The 20,120-nt window shown below is 38.9% G+C and overlaps 2 protein-coding genes across 4 annotated transcripts in view; one reads left to right on the plus strand and one right to left on the minus strand.

Moving 5' to 3' along the window:
• LOC137290819 (oxysterol-binding protein-related protein 9-like) overlaps window positions 1-13,240 on the plus strand; it is a 38,746-nt gene extending 25,506 nt beyond the window's left edge. For 2 of the 3 annotated variants that reach the window (XM_067821960.1, XM_067821961.1), the window contains 13 exons: window positions 333-474; window positions 805-899; window positions 1,873-1,902; window positions 3,092-3,254; window positions 3,815-3,980; window positions 4,676-4,760; window positions 5,557-5,731; window positions 6,447-6,543; window positions 6,662-6,784; window positions 7,134-7,225; window positions 8,625-8,760; window positions 9,023-9,102; window positions 12,606-13,240. In XM_067821960.1, coding sequence (XP_067678061.1) covers window positions 333-474; window positions 805-899; window positions 1,873-1,902; window positions 3,092-3,254; window positions 3,815-3,980; window positions 4,676-4,760; window positions 5,557-5,731; window positions 6,447-6,543; window positions 6,662-6,784; window positions 7,134-7,225; window positions 8,625-8,760; window positions 9,023-9,100 — 1,382 coding nt within the window. In that variant the 3' untranslated portion in view covers window positions 9,101-9,102; window positions 12,606-13,240. Of the gene's footprint in view, window positions 1-332; window positions 475-804; window positions 900-1,872; window positions 1,903-3,091; window positions 3,255-3,814; window positions 3,981-4,675; window positions 4,761-5,556; window positions 5,732-6,446; window positions 6,544-6,661; window positions 6,785-7,133; window positions 7,226-8,624; window positions 8,761-9,022 lie in introns of all 3 variants that reach the window. The other variant, XM_067821959.1, reaches the window with a different exon arrangement.
• An 856-nt stretch (window positions 13,241-14,096) lies between these two features.
• LOC137290458 (receptor-type tyrosine-protein phosphatase epsilon-like) overlaps window positions 14,097-20,120 on the minus strand; it is a 55,344-nt gene continuing 49,320 nt past the window's right edge. Inside the window, exon 24 of the mRNA XM_067821401.1 lies at window positions 14,097-19,665. Within this exon, the coding sequence (XP_067677502.1) occupies window positions 19,609-19,665 (57 nt within the window). The 3' untranslated portion in view covers window positions 14,097-19,608. The remainder of the gene's footprint in view (window positions 19,666-20,120) is intronic.

A 20,120-nucleotide genomic window follows, 5' to 3' on the forward strand; every position in this document is an offset into this window, starting at 1 on the left:
GCTGAAATTAGTTAAATGTGTTTGCAACAGTGCAAACACTGATGAAATTGAAAGTTGTTTTAAATAGCAGAAACTGGTTAGTTTTATACCTTTTCAAAAATAACACTCACAAACTGGTCCAGAAGATGCTCATGATTTCTTAGTAGAGCAAGATGTTCTAATTTACTTGTGCAAGAAGAGTACTATCACCTTTATTAAGTTAGTATCTATCAGTCTTCTGTGCTGTATTGGATGCATCCTGCACATCCTTTTGTCTCCATCTGTCATCGTCTGCTCTATACCTGGGTCAAGAATAATGGCCATCTGTCACAGACCTACTTGTGTGTTTTTAGGGACGACCCTGGGGCCACCGATAGTGACAGACACCACTCTGAACGGGGGGACAGGCATCCCGGATGTGTCCTACTCCAGCAGTGAGGACGAAGAGTTCTATGATGCTGAGGAACAGAAGTCATCACAGAAGACCACCCCCGAGTAAGTCACTGTGGATGAAAAGCTTGCTCTCTGTTTGGCTTGAACTCCACATTTGGAGGAAGTCAGCCAAGATGTGTTGTTTAAAGTCTGAGTTTTCAGCAGCATAAATAAACAAATCCAAGTGTTTGGGGTTTTTAAAGAAATTACAGATTTGACCAATGGAACATATTTTTTCAAATGGAAACTGAAGAACAATTGTCTGAAAATAATTGTTGTGATCCTTCATCTGAATTTGGATCCCTTGTGGCCAGCATCCCTAAACTTGAGATCGAAATGCTCATGACATTTATTCCTAGGATAATGCTTGGTAACATGCTTGTTGTGTTCCAGACGTGAACTGGCCACCCTCATGGTGGAAGGAGACGAGAATGGCGAGACACAAGTCTCACCACCAGTTATAGCCTCCAAAGATGATTATTATGATGGTAAGTATTCGGGTTTGGTGTCCACATGGCTCATTGATATAAAGGAAACAAAGCCACTTAACACAAAGATGTCCATTGTTTTATTGTGTAAAGACATAGGTAAGTGATGAATGACAGTTTAACACCACTTTGAACAGTACCTCAGTTGGCATCCTGTAAGAATTTAAAAGATGGCACTTGTTTCCATGTGTGGATCTCCACACTTGCCGGCTGCGTACGTGATGTGTGTGTATGGTGTATTCATGTTAAAACAGTGTCATGGTATCTCAGGAGGCTAGCACTGTGTAACCAGCACACATTTACACATGTATATAGCTGCTGTATTAGTGTAACATGTGATACACTCACACACACCCGTGCACGCATGCACGCACTCACGCAGAGTACTATATTTACGTCTCACCAGCAGACACATATTGTTTATAAATGATGAGTGCAGCATGTGGTGCTCACCTCTGTCTCACCTGATGTTCAAGGTGAGCCTGAACTAGTGAGCATGTTTCCCATGTTGGAGAAATCCAGTGCTGTGGGGTCCTAAGGGATTCCATGGTAGTGGTGTAGCCTAGTAGTTTTCACTCATCCTGATGATGTGTGGTTTCTCCACTATGTTTGCATATTGAAACATATTTTTCGACAATTGTCATAAAACCATCACTCACACTTGTTTCAGTTGTGCATAGGCCTGCTTCTGGAAAAATGATTTTAGCACCTGTTTATTTGCCGCTTAAAAAATTAAACCCGATTCACCCCTAGTGTGTGTTTGGTTTGTCAGCGCCATAGCTGTGCTTTTGTGTTTCAAGAAAGTGGTAAACATCTGACATTTAGAGCGTTCCTCCAACATCAAGCTGGAGCACCATATGCAACACGAATACTGTTGTAGGTGCTGTAGAACGCACACTCACTCACTCACTCACTCACTCACTCACTCGGTCTTTATGAAATGTTTTAATATTCATTTCTTCTTCTCTTTCAGAACTCTATGATGATTTAGATAAGGAGGATCGTGAGTATTTCATTGAAATATGGTTAACAGTCCTGAGAGCTAGTTGTTTACAGGAATCTGATTCTACTATGCACTCTGTCTAATTTGGACCAGTTTGGGATCGACTAATAAGTCCAGATTATGCAGCAGCCTGAATTACAAAGAAATTTCTTGTATCGATGGCTGAAGGCTCGGACTATAAGTTCAGTCCAGTTTATACAGCAATATGAGAAAGACAGCGTCTGAGTTGGACAGAGTGCTCTGGACTTTGTTTTGGCTTCTTTGAGTTATCCTGTCATTTCCACTAGTAATCCATCTATAGTTGACTGTAGTAGTTTACTTTGCTGAGTGGACATGGTTCTGCTTAAGTTTAAGTCTTTAGGAATTTTTTTTTTTTTATTTCCATTGTTTTTATTTCTCGTTTTTGTTACAATTGTTTTGACATGGTATCTAAATTAACAATTTACGATGAACCCAGGAAACACTGCATACAAAACTGTAGAGTGAAATCAATAAATGGCCACACGTGATCAATGACAATGTAATAGATGCATGATGGGGTACCTGACCCCAGAACTAATCACTTGTGCGGAATCTGATGTCATATGTGTTGGAACAAGCATAACTTGGTCCTTTGATTCTGAAAGTGTGAGAGCTGCGTGAGGTCAGTCTTTTCTGATAGCCACATAATCTGCTCTTGACAAATGAATAAAGTACATGTCAGGTTGTAGAAGACCTTGAATCACTTTGGAACTTGTTCTGATATACTGTGTCTGTACAGCATGCCTTCCAGAAACCTTCCCATCCCAAAACTTAAGTTGGATCAGTTCTGTAAAACAAGCTCTGGCCATTTCAACTGTCAGCAGTTCCCCAGTGACCTCTGTGATTGAGATTCTAGAAATTGTGTAGATGGAGAATGTGGTCAATTTTATGGATATACAACTACTTTATTCTATATAGGTGACATAAATTCTGATGTCATCACTTTCTTGACGACAGGAGAATCTATGTTGAAACATCACCTGTATAGAATAAAGAGGTTGAAAATCCATAAAAATGTCCACATTAATTCCCCAGTGCTTAATCATGTGGTTCCACTGTCAGTGACTGCAGATATGTTTCCAAGAATCTGTTTAACAACATTACATGATCCTAGATATTGCTGACAGTTGTGAATGTTTTGTGGATGATATTATCTCTCCTCCGTCAGTGGGGTCACTGGAGCAGCATGGCAGCATCATCGCCCACCTCCTGTCCCAGGTCCGCATTGGGATGGATCTCACAAAGGTCGTCCTACCCACCTTTATTCTTGAACGAAGGTCATTGTTGGAAATGTATGCTGACTTCTTTGCTCATCCGGATCTGTTTGTCAAGTAAGTTTGAGTCAGCCAATGAATGCACAGCTTTCATAGTAGTACGTTAAGTGTTGACAGTGTCAGAATCTAGTTATTGAGAACAAAATAGTATCAAGTCACAGATAAATACATTGAAAGTCTGTTACGCCACCAGTAGAAATAACCTAGTGTAGTTTGAAGCAGATGTGTTCAGACGACTTCTCATAAAGATGTTAACTACTTTTTTAGATTTTTGTTTTGGTGATCTTTTTGGAAATTTCCAATGACATCCTTTATGTACAGCTTTATGTAACAACCCATACGAGAACCATGACTGTTAAAGTAAAAATACTCAGAGCACACCATTAGATGGGTGCATGAATTTCAGATCAGAAGAATCGGATTGACACCTTTCAAAAATACAATAATAACGCCATGACAGTTGTAGTTCCGTGTTTTATGCTGGAGTTGCGGTCATCTTGAGCTATGATTGATGTGTTGAGGTATTGCAATTGTAGTATCTTTTTGACATGTGAACTGACATGATGGATACCACTGAAGAATATCAGAGTGAGTAAACCTGCAACCTTGTTGTGCAGAGTTGTTGATCTTGAGACACCGCGGGAGCGCATAGTACAGGTTGTACGGTGGTACTTGTCTGCCTTCCATGCTGGGAGAAACAGCGACATAGCCAAGAAACCATACAACCCAATACTCGGAGAGACATTCAAGTGCTTCTGGAACCTTCCTGATGGAAAATCTACAGTAAGTTAGAACATGACAACATACGAAGTATTCCGTTGAAAAATGCCAGGGATATATCTGTAACTGTCTGAGAGAGATTGCCAATGTCAGTCATGCTGCACAACTGACTGAACCTACTCTAGCCTGTATAGATGTCCCTCCATTATGAATATCATTAGATATGGTGATAGGTTTGACCGGTTTGTTTGTGTTGATGATTATAATTCAAGTGTAGGTTTCATTCCTTCAGGTAGTTTAAACGATGGTTTTGAATTTTAATGAAAAAAAACACATCTTTTTGTGACCTTCAATACTGTTCTCCAGTTTGATGATTATAATTCAAGTGAAAGTTTTATTCCTTCAGGGAGTTTAAACGATGGTTTTGAATTTTAATAAAAAAACACATCTTTATATGACCTTTAATACTGTTCTCAAGAAGTCAGGGCTTATTGTGATTAACACTTTGATAAATATTTTGTTGTGTGTAGCTATAGCTCCAACACTGCAGAGAATAGTGTACAGAAATATCAGACATCACATTCCTGCTTCTGGTCGTAGGACAAGATATTGCTGGAATATTGTTAAAAGTGGTGTAAAGCCTAACTCATTCACTTACACTGTCAGAACATTTTAAGAGCTTGGACTTAATACAAAAAAGAATTATGAATTAAATTATCTTGATGGATGTGATGAATTTGTTCCGGTTATTTGAGCAGGAAGCAGTTGAAGATGGTCCTGTTCCCTGGGCTACCAAAGACAGCATAGCATTCATAGCAGAACAAGTGTCTCACCACCCACCCAGTGAGTACTCACAGAGAATATATTTGAGAGGCATTTAAGAGGTTGGAATGTGCAATAATGACAAGCTTTTATTGTTAAAACTTGCTACTATTAGTCGTAAATTTCATTACATATTCAGACTCCTGCTCAGGGGCAGATAACTTGTGTTGGCACATTGGCCGTATCATAATGTGATGTTACTATGGCAATGCAATAAGTGTCTGCTCCTTTCATTGTCAAAATGGTTGTGGTGGATTTTCTTGTAGAATGTAAGGTCATGTTTAGTGCAGCAACTCTCTGTACGTTGTCGTCCTTGATGGAATCGTAACATGTTCAATATTTTGAGAGAAAATCTGATCTTATAACAAAGTTTCATTGAAATTCTCACCCTATAAAACATTCATACAGTTTAGTGCATCTTACTAATTATTTAGTGATAGGTGACATGAAATAATGTGGATAATCAGCACTATGGTTTTCATTTATGACGTAGTATTTATGCTTATGGAGGCACTAAAATCTCTTTGCTGCTCCTGTGGACTTCTGTGGCTAGCACAAACTTTCGGGGCGGAATAGATAATTATGGATAAACCCACGTTACTACAAGGTTGTGAGTCAGTGATATGTGGTTCTAGTCCTCACCCAGTTGATGTGTTTTCATCACTCTCCAATGAAGCTGATCAATCATGATGCTATAAGCACTGGTTTGCCTGACCCATGTGTGATTTAGCAGGAATAGGGTCGAGTTAGAAGACAAGGATTACCACTGCCCAGAAGTTTCCCTAGATGATTCTGATGAAGCTGTCCTTCATTTCAGTTTCAGCTTTCTATGCTGAACACCACAGTAAGCGCATCTCACTGGACGGATACATCTGGACCAAGTCCAAGTTCCTGGGTCTGTCCATCGGTGTCCATATGATTGGTCAGGCCGTGGTGTCTGTCCTGGACCATGACGAGGAATACACACTCACCTTCCCCAATGGTTACGGCAGGTATGTCCAATCTAGCTAACAAACTTAACATGAAATAAGATGTTGTTGACAACAAGGAATCTTCCAGTTGGTGTCCGGATGTGTCTTGACTCATTACCTCATAAGTGCTGGAGGTAGCCTAATGGTTAAGGCATTTGCTTGTCACACTCGAGATCCAGGTTTGATTCCCTGTATGGGTACAATGTGTAAAGCCCATATCTGGTGTTTTACTTAGTGTTGTAATAATGCTAAAAAGCATTGTAAGACCGTACACACTCACTCTCTCTCTCACTCATTACGTCGTATGACAGTGTCCCAAATGTTGGAGACTGTTGATAACTGTTGATGAACATTGAGGAACACAAGGTACATGAATATACACATGGGAACACCAGAGGATACATATTGGTACTTGAAGGTACACAAAGATACATACAGGTACTCAGAGTTACTCAGGTAGATGAAGATAAACTACACGATAAATACAGGTACACAGAGATACACAAGTAGATTAAGGCACACACATTTTCATAGTGGTATTGAAAGATACTCATTTGTACGTGAAGATACATACAAGTAGATTAAGGTACACACAGATACACAAAAGTACACAGGTACACAAAGATACACTCTGGTACAAAAAAAATACTCAGGTAGATTAAAAAGATACACACAGGTACAGAGATACTCAGGTAGGTAGAGGTGAATGAAGATACACACAGTGCTTCTGTTTCAGGTCAATCCTGACAGTGCCGTGGGTGGAACTGGGAGGGAAAGTACAGATTGCATGTGCCAAAACAGGATACAGTGCCACTGTGGAGTTCCATACAAAAGTGAGAGTTTGCTTGCTTTTTATGTCAACTACTTTTTGTATGTGTATCAACATATAGCATATATACTGCTGGTCCAGTGGTGCTGAAATACAAAAGAATGTGTCACTATTTCTTGCAGCCTTTTTACGGAGGAAAGAAACACAGAATAACCAGTAAGGTGTTCGAGCCCAATGAGAAGGTCCCTTTCCTCACCGTGGAGGGAGAATGGAACGGAGTGATGTATGGCAAATATGCCTCAGGGGTAAAGATGATTTATGATGTTATTTTGCTTTTAACATTGAACCTTTCACTTCTTCATAGGGATATTCCAGCCATGTCTTGAAGTTGTGAATAATTGTGTCTGTTACTTAATGAGCCCCCAGTCTTGTGGGATTCAGCTGCATAAATAGTTCATGGTTCTATCATCCTTTAGCTTTTAGGCTTTTGGTTCACACTTGGAAACCAATAGGCTGTCATGGTATCACTGAAATATTGCTGACACATCAAACAATGACCTTCACTGTCACACCTAGAACCTTTCTTGTCGTAAGAAATTAAAGTCTTGTTGTGTCATATTTTACAATGGGTAATTAGTTGGATATCTGTTTCAGCAAAATGAAACATTTGTAGACACGAAGACATTACCTAAGTTCAAGAAAATGGTGAGACCGACTGACCAACAAGAGGAGTACGAGTCTCGCAGGTCAGTGCCCTGCACTTACATTGTACTTACCTTTGTCATACTCACCTTTGTCATACTCATCTTTGTGTGACTCATCTTATCATACTCACCTTGAGCATACTCACCTTTATCATACTCATCTTCAGCATACTCACCTTGAGCATACTCACCTTTATCATACTCATCTTCAGCATACTCACCTTCAGCATACTCACCTTTATCATACTCATCTTCAGCATACTCACCTTCAGCATACTCACCTTTATCATACTCATCTTCAGCATACATACTTTCAGTATACACACATTTATCATACTCATCTTCAACCTACTTGTCTTCATAATACTCACCTTTATTAGACTCACTTTTATATTGCTTAATATTATTTTACACACCAGCATACTGACCTTCATAATACTCACTATTATCATTCTTAAAACTTTATGACAGTGACCTTCATGCTCACATTCATCATACTGGCATTCATCCTGTTGCCGTGTGAAACTGCCACTATGAAATGTTTAGGTTATGGTGAGATGTGACGTATATGTGAAATGTTTAGGTTATGGCGAGATGTGACGTATATGTGAAATGTTTTAGGTTATGGCGAGATGTGACGTATATGTGAAATGTTTAGATTATGGCGAAATGTAACATACATGTGAAATGTTTAGGTTATGGCGAGATGTGACATACATGTGAAATGTTTAGATTATGGCAAGATGTGACGTACATGTGAAATGTTTAGGTTATGGCGAGATGTGACATACATGTGAAATGTTTAGGTTTTGGCGAAATGTGATATATATGTGAAATGTTTTAGGTTATGACGAGATGTGACATACATGTGAAATGTTTAGATTATGGCAAGATGTGACGTACATGTGAAATGTTTAGGTTATGGCGAGATGTGACATACATGTGAAATGTTTAGGTTTTGGCGAAATGTGATATATATGTGAAATGTTTTAGGTTATAACGAGATGTGACATATATGTGAAATGTTTAGGTTATGGCGAAATGTGACGTATATGTGAAATGTTTAGGTTATGGCGAGATGTGACGTACATGTGAAATGTTTAGATTATGGCGAAATGTGACATACATGTGAAATGTTTTAGGTTATGGCAAGATTTGACATATATGTGAAATGTTTAGGTTATGGCAAGATGTGACATACATGTGAAATGTTTAGGTTTTGGCGAAATGTGACATATATGTGAAATGTTTTAGGTTATGGCGAGATGTGACATACATGTGAAATGTTTAGGTTATGGCGAAATATGACATATATGTGAAATGTTTAGGTTATGGCGAAATATGACATATATGTGAAATGTTTTAGGTTATGGCGAGATATGATGTATATGTGAAATGTTTTAGGTTATGGCGAGATGTGATGTATATGTGAAATGTTTAGGTTATGGCGAGATGTGACGTACAACCTCAAGCACAAGAATGTGGAGAAGGCGACAGAGGGAAAGCAGTTCCTGGAACAGCGGCAACGTGACGAGGCCAAAGACAGGAAGGAAAAGGGGGAGAGATGGGAAACCAAGGTAAACCCTGAACCTAGAACTTCTCCTTACACCATCAGGGTAGTCAAGGGTTTGAAGTGTTCATTTGGCCACGTGTGATGCTCGTGCAATCGTTCTCATTGGTTACGTTGTTGGAATAGTGCTGGAAGGAGTATAAACAGCTGAAGCTACTTAATTACTCAGAGGACTTGTATACAGAGGTCAGCATGTGAATTATCTATGGTAGGTAGAGACATCCCCTTAATATTTTTACTTAAGCGTTTCAAATTTGATTCTGTTTCAGTGCTTCCATGAGGTCGGTGAGCACTGGGTGTACGACCGGCCATTGCTGAAGAGAAATAATCCATCACCGTCAGTGTGAAGGTGACGTTAGTGATGAAGGCCATTGTATCAACAACAACAACAATAACAACACACACAAAGCACTGATTAATTGATGTAAACAATTTGATATGTGCGCTGTATGACACAATGATCATGGGTATGTTTCACACAACAAATACAGTTCAATGAAAACACAAACTCCCGAGGACAGGGAAATTTCTAAGAAAAGAGGTATCCATGGTCATTTTGATGACTCTTATTGTCTGAATGCAAAAATGCTTGTTTTTGCTATGCTTCCTGCTTGTATGAGGTGTGTGATTCATAAACATTGTGATGGTGATGATTGCTTATAAAGGGCATTTCAGTTTTCACTCAAATGATTAGAAAATGTTAGTGAAAACATAATCATGATATTATCATCAGTGATAATGAAAAATGTACAATATGAATAGCGGAATTGCCTGATTTATGCTGTGAGAAGATATTTATATGGCTTTTTGGTGCATGCTGAACTAAAGTTGAGCATCCTGAGAATTTCGATGCTTATGTCAACATTGTCAGTCCAGAAGATACTGGACGCTGGAGGATTGTCTGTCTGGTCACCTTTCCTACTCCCTCTCTATGCTACCAGTTCGTCATCTGTAGACAGACTGTCTGGACCACCCAGTCAATACCTGTGTCAGTGTAGGTCAGAGTGAATCACCCAGTCAGTACCTGTGGCAGTGTAGATCAGGGTGGAACACCCAGTCTGTATCTTTGAGAGGGTATATCAGGATGGACCATCCAGTCAGTACCTCTGTCAGTGCAGATCAGGGTAGATCAACCAGTCAGTACATGTGTCAGTATATATCAGGATCGACCACCTGGTCAGTACCCGTGTGAAGGTGGCTCAGGGTGTGTACAAATATATGTATTATTATTAAATATAAGAGTAGAATATCTTAAATATTTCACATAAAAACAAAATGTCATTTTTTGTGATATCATAGCTTAAGACAAAATGAAAGTACTGTAGCGTGATGTGTTTGACACCATGTGGTGTGACGGATGTTTGACACCCTGTTAGTAATGATGGATGTATGACACCATGTGGTTTTACCAAAGTATGACACCATGTGGTGTGACAAATGTTTGACACCATGTGGTGTGATGGATGTGATGCCATGTGGTGTGACAGATGTTTGACATCATGTGGTGTGAGAAATGTTTGACACCATGTGGTGTGATGGATGTTTGACACCCTGTTAGTAATGATGGATGTTTGACACCATGTGGTTTGACCGATGTATGACACCATGTGGTGTGACAAATGTTTGACACCATGTGGTGTGATGGATGTGATGCCATGTGGTGTGACAGATGTTTGACATCATGTGGTGTGACAGATGTTTGACACCATGTGGTGTGATGGATGTGATGCCATGGGGTGTGACAGATGTTTGACACCATGTGGTGTGACAGATGTTTGACACCATGTGGTGTGATGGATGTTTGACACCCTGTTAGTAATGATGGATGTATGACACCATGTGGTGTGATGGATATTTGACACCATGTGGTGTGACAGATGTTTGACATCATGTGGTGTGACAGATGTTTGACACCATGTGGTGTGATGGATGTGATGCCATGGGGTGTGACAGATGTTTGACACCCGGTGGTGTGAAGGATGTTTGACACCATGTGGTGTGACAAATGTTTTGACACCATGTGGTGTGACAGATGTTTGACACCATGTGGTGTGATGGATGTTTGACATCATGTGGTGCAGTGGATATTTGACATCATGTGGTGTGATGGATATTTGACATCATGTGGTGTGATGGATGTTTGACTCCATGTGGTGAGACGGATATTCGACATCATGTAGTGCAGTCTATGTTTGACACCATGGGGTTTAACGTGTGTTTCACACCATATTGTGTGACACATGTTTGACACCATGTTTTGTGATATATGTTTAACACCATGTGGTGTGAAGGATGTTTGACACCGTGTTGTTTAATGTATGTTTGATACCATGTGGTGGGAAGGATGCTTGACGCCATGTAGTGTAATGTATGTTTGACACTGTGGGGTGTAATTTGTGTTTCACACCATGTGGTGTGACACATGTTTGATACCATGTGGTGTGACACATGTTTGATACCATGTGGTGTAAAGGATGCTTGACACCATGTTGTGTAATGTATGTTTGAAACCATGTGGTGTAATGTGTGCGTGACCTGGTGGTGTGATGGATGTTTCATACCATTTTTGAGATAGATGTTTGACACCATGTGGTGTGATGGATGCTTGATACCATGTTGTGTAATGTGTGCTTGAGATTGTGTGGTGAGAAGGATGTAGTGTAGTCTGTGTTTGACACCATGGGATGTAATGCGTGTGTGTGACACCATGTGGTGTAATGTGTGTTTCACACCATGTGGTGTGACATGTTTAACACCAGGTGGTGTGGAGGATATTTGACACCATATGGTGTGATGGATGTTTGACACCATGCAGTGGAATGTATGTTTGACACCATGGGATGTAATGTGTGTGTGACACCATGTGGTGTAATGAGTGTTTGGCACTTTGTAATGTGAAGTTTGTGGTGTAATATCTGTTCAACACTTCATGGTGTGTTGTATTGTGAACTCCAGGTGGTGTAAAGAATGTTTGACACTAGGTGGTGTGATGGATATCAGACACCATGCGGTGTGACCTTTGACACCATGAGGTGTGATGGATGTTGGGACACCATGTGGTGTGACATATGTTTGACATGTGGTGAGATGGATGTTTGACACCATGTAATGTGATTGATGTATGACATCCTGTGATGTATGTGTGACACGATGTGATAAGTTGTTATGTTGTTTGACATCATGAGCTGTTGCATTGTTGACAACACTTGTCATGATGTTTTTGTACACCATGACCCATGATGTTTGATGACACCATGTTCTGTTGGATATGTTTGACATCATGAAGTGCAATTCATATCTGACTTATTTAACATGTAACAGTGAGATTCTGGGTGATGTTTAAAACTACAATCAGACTCTTCCACAACGCCATCTGCCCATCTTACTGATAAAGATTCTGCAAGGAGAAATATCATTAGTTACATAGTTTTTGTTGCAATAAATTTGGAAAGTGTTGAGCTGACAATGCTGTCTCCCATTTCCAGGCAACACTTCATAAAGACCAACTTTTTGAATATCCCAGATACACAGGTATATCACATAGGCACAAACATGTGTAGATTTGTACCAGTGGTCATGTTGCGGTCATGTTTGATAATAAAGTCAATGATAGACTGATATGTGTCAAATTATTGATGCATTTCAATCTCAAGCCTGAATTATTATGGATACACATCAGAGGAATGTTGATGCCAAAAAGAATTATTATGCTTTATATAAACATGTTATCAACATGATACTCACATGAACAATGAAATATGTTATAATTTGCTTCCATGTCATGTTCCAGTGTATTTCATATCACAGATAGACAATCCAGATATGTAGGATATAAATGATGATATGTTACAGGTGGTTTCAGCGTGGATGGAACTTGGAATGCCCAAGTTTAATATCATCACTGTGAAAGACAGGTCAGTTCAAGTGAAAGCATCTGTGGTGTCCTTGGACAACAACAATCTGGCACCTTGCAAATGCTTTTCATGTACCCTAATTTGGCTTTATCAGCAGTGCCAGAAAATACTGATTTTACAGACCTGAAGCATGATATTACCCCAACATTCTGAAGCTGATGGTGATGATTTGAAATCCACCGCCATTGTATCATCCATTGATTGTTGTGTGATAAAAGTCTTGTTTCACAATCAACCTGAGTGCCATTGAAAACAGAATGGAAAAACTCACAAATATGGAATAATCGGACAAGAATCAGTTTAAAATCCGTGACAGTATAAAAGTTCAAATCATGGAATATAAGATCAAACCATGACAAATGAACCAAATATAGACATCTACCATCTAGATATTTTATTGTGGTTGATGAGAAACAGACCTTATTGAGTGGCTTGATATTGCAACATTGTGTAAACTGAAGCATATGTGTCCAGTGAGTGAACGAGTGAGACATTGGCTGTGATACTGTTTTACTTCTCCTGGTATGTTCTGTATCGGGGAACACATGTCAAAACAATAAATTATCACCTGTTTTCTGTGTTTTGTTGTAGTGTGAGTGAGTGAGTGAGTTTTGTTTTAAGCCGCACACAGCAATATTCCAGCTATATGGCAGCGGTTTGTAAATCATCAAGTCTGTTCTCTCTTTTTTGTGGTATGTACAATGATTGCACACATTTTTTATTGCGAATGCTGAATGCGATGCTTCGATACACATTCTTGCACCGTTATCAAGCACTCCTGCTCGACAATGATACAAGCATCTGTATCGAAATAAAGAAGTTGTTAGCCATCAAGTTTTTTCTATATTGTGACATTTTTAGCATGGTTCCAGTCTGTTGCTATTCATCCATTGTCAGGATAGTCTGTTGTTGAATAATTCCAGACTGAAAAACACTGATTTCATTTGATCACTAGTCCCATAACTGGATGTTACTGGTTGTGGGAAGAGTGTTTGTTTTATACACTGTAGCCAGTCAGCAATAGAGAAATCATTCAAGTAGGCAGTTAACATTTCAGTGGACACTGGCAGACTCTTTTGCCATATTGATCCTTATACTGGATCAGAATGAAACAGATGATGGAAATTAATGAATGGTCAAGAGAATATCGTAGTTTTAGCTACCAGTACAATCCGAACTCTGCAATGACAATACACACAACCATCAACATCCCACTCCCGATGGGCAGTATCCACTAGACCATGGAACTTCAAATATGATACTGGTTTATATCCAGCCTGGCATTCTTGGACACAGGACTGATCCAATAATCAAGATCTGATCAGACCCAAGGATCCGCAAGTCCAGGTCCTCACAAAGTTGATCTTACCAAACATCCTCCACACACAGTTAAACAATCTTCATAGTAAAATGCAATAACAAAGCCAGATTCAGTGTTATTTTATTTATTCATTACCCGAAGCATGAGTATGCAATATGCAGTCATCAAACAAAGGTGACACAGGCCAGCAGCAGCAGCAGCACTCTCCAACAATCACCGTGCCAGACAGCACACGTTCAACGCCAACTACCATTTACAAACTTACCAATAGTCCCAATTTTCAGTCATTTAATTCAAAATATTTACAGCCCAGCCTTCACAATAAATCTGAGAAAACTCAAATTCAATTTAAAATCAAAAACTCACTTTATCCTTGTGGTATTACCATTTAATGTCCCTGTTCCAGGTGTGGGAAGGGAAGCTGTGAGAGGCCGACTCATCTCAATCATCTGCGAGATGCCAAGTCCAATAGAGGAAAGTTTAAAGATATGTCTTCACTGATTTTGCAGACATGCCTCATAAGGTCCAGCTGATAAACTATCTGAATCACATTTATGAAATAAAAAAATGTGTTCTGAAATGTCACTCAAACTAGCTGCATCCCTACAACTACTGTCATGAGGGTGCTGGGCCATAAATACATTGAATAGTGTAAATCATTTTAATGGTAACTAAATAAAATTCAATATTATGTTATATCTTGCACGCAACATAATGTAAATACCACTGATTAACCAAAGCTGAACAGAGTAGGAATGTGGACACAGCAGCAGAATCGCCTGTATCAGAAATACAGATTTGGATACGAAAGCATTTCAAAAGTAACTTCTTTTAGACAAATTGTGTTAATTCCTTGTGTTATGAGTACTACCTCTACTCGCAGTTTATGACTGCTGGCATTGACCCACCTTAATTAATACTCACGAGTGTAGTCTACAATATTGTACCAGAGCTTTTTCAAACCGATATAAAACTGCAACTTCATTGCCCATGATTCATTTTGCCGTGCCACTTCCCTGTGTGCAGGCTAAGCTATGTATAATGCAAGAGATTCATCTATCAGCTTTTGAGATTTATCTGCCAACCACTCAAGAGATACCAAGTTAACATTCTTCCTTCAAGAATAGGACATGGCAGCAAAATTGATATGCAACCCTTCACTGTGGTAAATGAGATCTAAGAACACTGGCCAGCACTTAAATGCACTAAACATATATTTTAAATTTTCTTTTTCAAAGAAATACAAAATTTTTGCTAGCTGTCTGTTCAATATAGCTAAGTATGGCCATTAAACTGCCTATGAATTCATGAGCATGTTCGTTGTAGTGTAAACGACAGCTCATAGGTGGGAGTTATCTTCCTTCAATGTTTTTATCTTACTGCAACTGTTCATGGTTCATGGCAAAGAATGTTCTTGATCCCGGATAATAATCAATGTCAAATTGTAAACATGATTAACAAATAATGTACATGTTTTTAAGCTCAGTAAGTGACTATTCTAGGAAATTATTTACACAGCAGAAAATTGGAGTTTATGAAAAAATAAGTTAAGGGCATTAAAGCATATTATCTATGATCGCTAGGAAAAAGCAGTAATGAATGAATAATGAACATGACTTTCACAATGAAAACTTAATGATAACTTGTCCAAAAGAAAAAAAGAAATATTTCTTTGGTGCAATTATACTGAATAATACTAAATGACAAAAAAATTAGACTACAGTTTTGAAAAACATGTCAAAAATAAGTCTGATTTCAGAATAGATGTCAACATGATTGAGAGACATCTTGGAAGTATGGAAAGTTTTGTAGCACAGAAAAGGTGTATGCAAACATAAGGATACATAAATGTACAAGGTAAAGGTGTTAGCACATTTGGATCTATCTATGACTGGCTTCAACTACACACTAAAATATATATATACACATGTTTACTAAGCCAAACCAACGGCACTAGAAAAAATGTCACACAGTAGTCCCTAGAACCTGGGTCAGATTGACGTACACCTTGCTCCAAGTTTTCATTATAATGAAAAACAATAGGTTAGTACATCAAACATGAAAATGGATTATTTCCAAAGTGACAGATCAGATCTGTGCATGGTGACCAGACACTTCTAGTTAAATGACAAACATGAGACAAAGTTTTACTTGAATCTGTGTAGACCTATTCTGTTTCTAATTTGGCTATTAATCAAATGCACATTACAAGAATTGTACTTATTCTAATGGACAGAATCAATAATCTTTGTCACTTGACATGCTCCGGAATTTCAGAGAAAGAAACTGATTAAGAGTTTTATTCTAATTTTAATTGCTATGGCAATTTATTGCAAGCAATGGATTGTAATCAAGCAGTTTGAATTTGTTCAGAGACAAGAGCAAAGTATCAAATTAAGTTCAACACATGTGCCTAATAAGTATTAAACTTATTAACAATTACTTCAATTATATTTTGTCCAATCTTGAACAACAATCACATTATTATTACTACAGTGATGAATGAAGAAACAGCATGTTGTTCTTTCAAAGAGTGACAAAACATAACCCATCAGATCAAAACCTTCACGGAGACAGACTGTAAGTCCAGTAGCAGATTCAACTTCAGACATAATCCATTTCTATGCATGCAATGTCAGCATTGCACAGGATTCACAACCTTGGACAGAAAGAATCTAGTAAATCACAACCTCACAACACGAAAGTCCCCACTCACAATAGTGCGCTACCAACAAACTGGGTCTAGCAGGGGTAAAAAGCTACTCAGCAGATTGCATTGGATCTGGATAATGTAACACACCACCCAATGATGTATTATCCTCTTCGTCAATGCTTTTGTCATCACTAACTAATCTAGAGTGTTAGATACAGCTAGTGTGCAGAGTGCTCACTCATCTTAGTATTGGGGTTTGGTACGAACAGGACAATAAGAAATCTATACAGCCAACCAAATACACAGTGGCATATTTGTTCACAGAATGATTGTAACTGTACCATCATGATGACCTCCTGGTGTGAACACACTGCCTTCCCCAATCATGTGTAATACTTTGTGTGGTCACTGCCTGTGAGCATAATTATACACCTCTTTCACAAATTTAACAGCAGTATCACGGCAGGGTCAGTACCTGTGGTCACTGAATCTAACCACAGACTAGTTTCAGCAAGCAGGACACCAGCAATTCCTCTGACCAGACAGCAGTCAAAATTTCATTTATCTGATGACAGCATGAGCCATTGCCTTAGAGGCACTGTATAGAATTCTGAACGGTTTGAGCTCATCTGAGTTCTGTGGCCTGTGATACCATGCTTGAAGTAGACACACTCTACTACTATGCAGAGTAGCTGTATTTTGGTGTTAGAAGAGTGCTGTGTTCACACACCAGAGAAGTACTGACGATGCACTTATACTAATGAAAGACGAAAATGTGACAGTAATGGCATGAAGAATGATACAAGGTGTTGAATCCAAACACTCATCACAGTATACAGGAAATAACACAGACAACCTCCACAGGAAGCCCATAGTGTAAGAGTCACACAGAATGGCACAAAACGATCCTTCAAAAATTAACTTTGAACCACTGGAGCAAAATGTTTGTGTAAATCAGAAGATCAATTGGTAAAAACTCTTAGGAAACACAGCCTCAATGGATAAGTGTTTGTTATTTCTGACATAAAGAATGACAATGGTTAATTTCTTGCTTTATAGCTTTATATTCAGCATTCAGTACTTGGACGTGTCACTATGCAAAAATAACTGGCATCTAAAGCAGGAATATATATCCCTGTGATACATTTGTGGATACACGTTCGCAATTGTAATATACAATAAATGCTTTTTGCATATAAAGATATTAAGAATTTAACTCAGTGACCAAGTTGGTGCTGGTGACGTGAATTTCTCAGACACACGCTCATGCAACCTCGAGCAGTTGATGCAGACAACTTCAAATATACCGTAAATAGTGAGCTAAATACACTCTGTTGATCTAATATTTCGTTTTGATTACCAATATTTGAAAACTGGATATGATACCATGAACTGTGTATGTACATATGACTATAATGGATGCATATGAGTTGATGGATGTATGAACAGGCTGTTGGATGACGTATTGATGACAATTCCATTGCATAGGGATGCCAACACTGAGTCTATCACCATCACCTATATCTCTGGGCACCAGCAGTAGGACTGTATGTCTGGGCACCATCAGTAGGACTGTATGTCTGGGTACCATCAGTAGGGCTGAATGTCTGGACACTATCAGTAGGACTGTATGTCTGGGCACCATCAGTAGGACTGTATGTCTGGACACTATCAGTAGGACTGTATGTCTGGACACTATCAGTAGGACTGTATGTCTGGGCACCATCAGTAGGACTGTATGTCTGGACACTATCAGTAGGACTGTATGTCTGGACACTATCAGTAGGACTGTTTCTGAGGACACCATCAGTAGGACTGTATGTCTGGGAACCATCAGTGGGACTGGACACCATCATGTAGGACTGTATCCCTGGACTGTATCCCAACAGTAGGACTGTATGTCTGGATACCATCAGCTGTACTATTTCTAGAAACCATCAGTGTGCCATTAGTATGCCCATGACACCATCATTAGGGTTGTATCCTTGGATACCATTACCTATATCCCTGGACATCATCAACAAGACTGTATGTCTGGACACCATCAGTGTCTCATTGGTATGCCCATGACACCATCAGTGGAACAGTATCCTTGGACACCATCAGTAGGACTTTACATCTGGACATCAGAAGGACTGTATCCCTGGACACCATCAGTAGGACTGTAGGTCTTGAGGACATCATGTAGGAGTGTATGTCCGGGCACCACAAGTAGGACTAAATCCATGGACACCATCAGTAGGAGGGCTGCATGTCTGGACACCAACAGTAGGACTGTATCTGAGGACACCATCAGTAGGACTGTATCAGAGGACACCATCAGTAGGACTGTATCCCTGGACATAGTCAGTTGGACTATGTGTCTGGACAGAGTCCACTATAACAAGATTTCACAATATGTCACACTGCATCACAGCCTTGGTATGCAGACACAACAGAGAACAGCATACTGTACAGAGGGCAGTCCCAGACATACATGTAATACTTTTATCAGTTAATAAACATTTGTATGACACATCACATGAGCAGTGAATGCATAATCTGGGAAATACACTACCTGTTGTCTCTGAACACACTACTTTCCTATCATTTGCAATTTAACCATTGGCAAATAAACAAACTGACATAGGTAACTTATATAACAACCTTTCAGAAGTTGCAAATGAATTCAACAATCTTTAAAAGTCAACACAATTAAAAATATCTAACTCTTCAGTTTGTATCAGAAAATACAATCAATAAACAACTTGTTAAAATATCCTGGTGGTATACAACATATATATAAATCTGAGCAAAAGTAATATCTCCATTACATAACACTGACTAAAGCTTTCATGGTTTGTAAAATTGAAAATGACAATTTGAGATACTAAAACATCACAAGCATTTGCTTTGAGCTATGGAATGCTGGGATGGTGGTCATTGTAACCGTGGAATGTTGCTATGGTTGATCAACAGTTGCTATAGCTACTCTTGGCTGTCAAGATATTCCATGATGAGCTGGTAACAGAACTGGTATTGTTCCTGTAAAAGAACCGATGACACTGAGTGACATATTCTTTGTATACATGCTTCAGCAAAACAATATGAATCCATACCTGTTTGTTTGTGAGAAAATGAGGGTTACTAACTCTCAATCATGAATATTCCCACACTATTACTGTGGCTGGGAGTCATGAAGCCTTAACTTATCGTTTCATCAGAATTGTAAATGGTCTCAAAAATAAAGCTTATGGCTTTATGAGTAATAACTTCTCACTTATTGTATAAAGTCACATTTTGACATACATTCATACACCAATATATCAAGTTAAACTAAACGAATCTACACAGAAATGCCACTTCATGCTTTATTAATTCCCGACTTAGACACCTCAGTGAGAACTCCATTACTAATGGGATGAATAATTCCATCAATGGGCTCTGTCAAAATTGATGTGTCATAGCAATCAAAATCCCGCTTTTCATATCCATATATC

This window comes from Haliotis asinina, chromosome 7 (assembly GCF_037392515.1).
Source record: "Haliotis asinina isolate JCU_RB_2024 chromosome 7, JCU_Hal_asi_v2, whole genome shotgun sequence".
In the NCBI taxonomy this organism is placed as follows: domain Eukaryota; kingdom Metazoa; phylum Mollusca; class Gastropoda; order Lepetellida; family Haliotidae; genus Haliotis; species Haliotis asinina.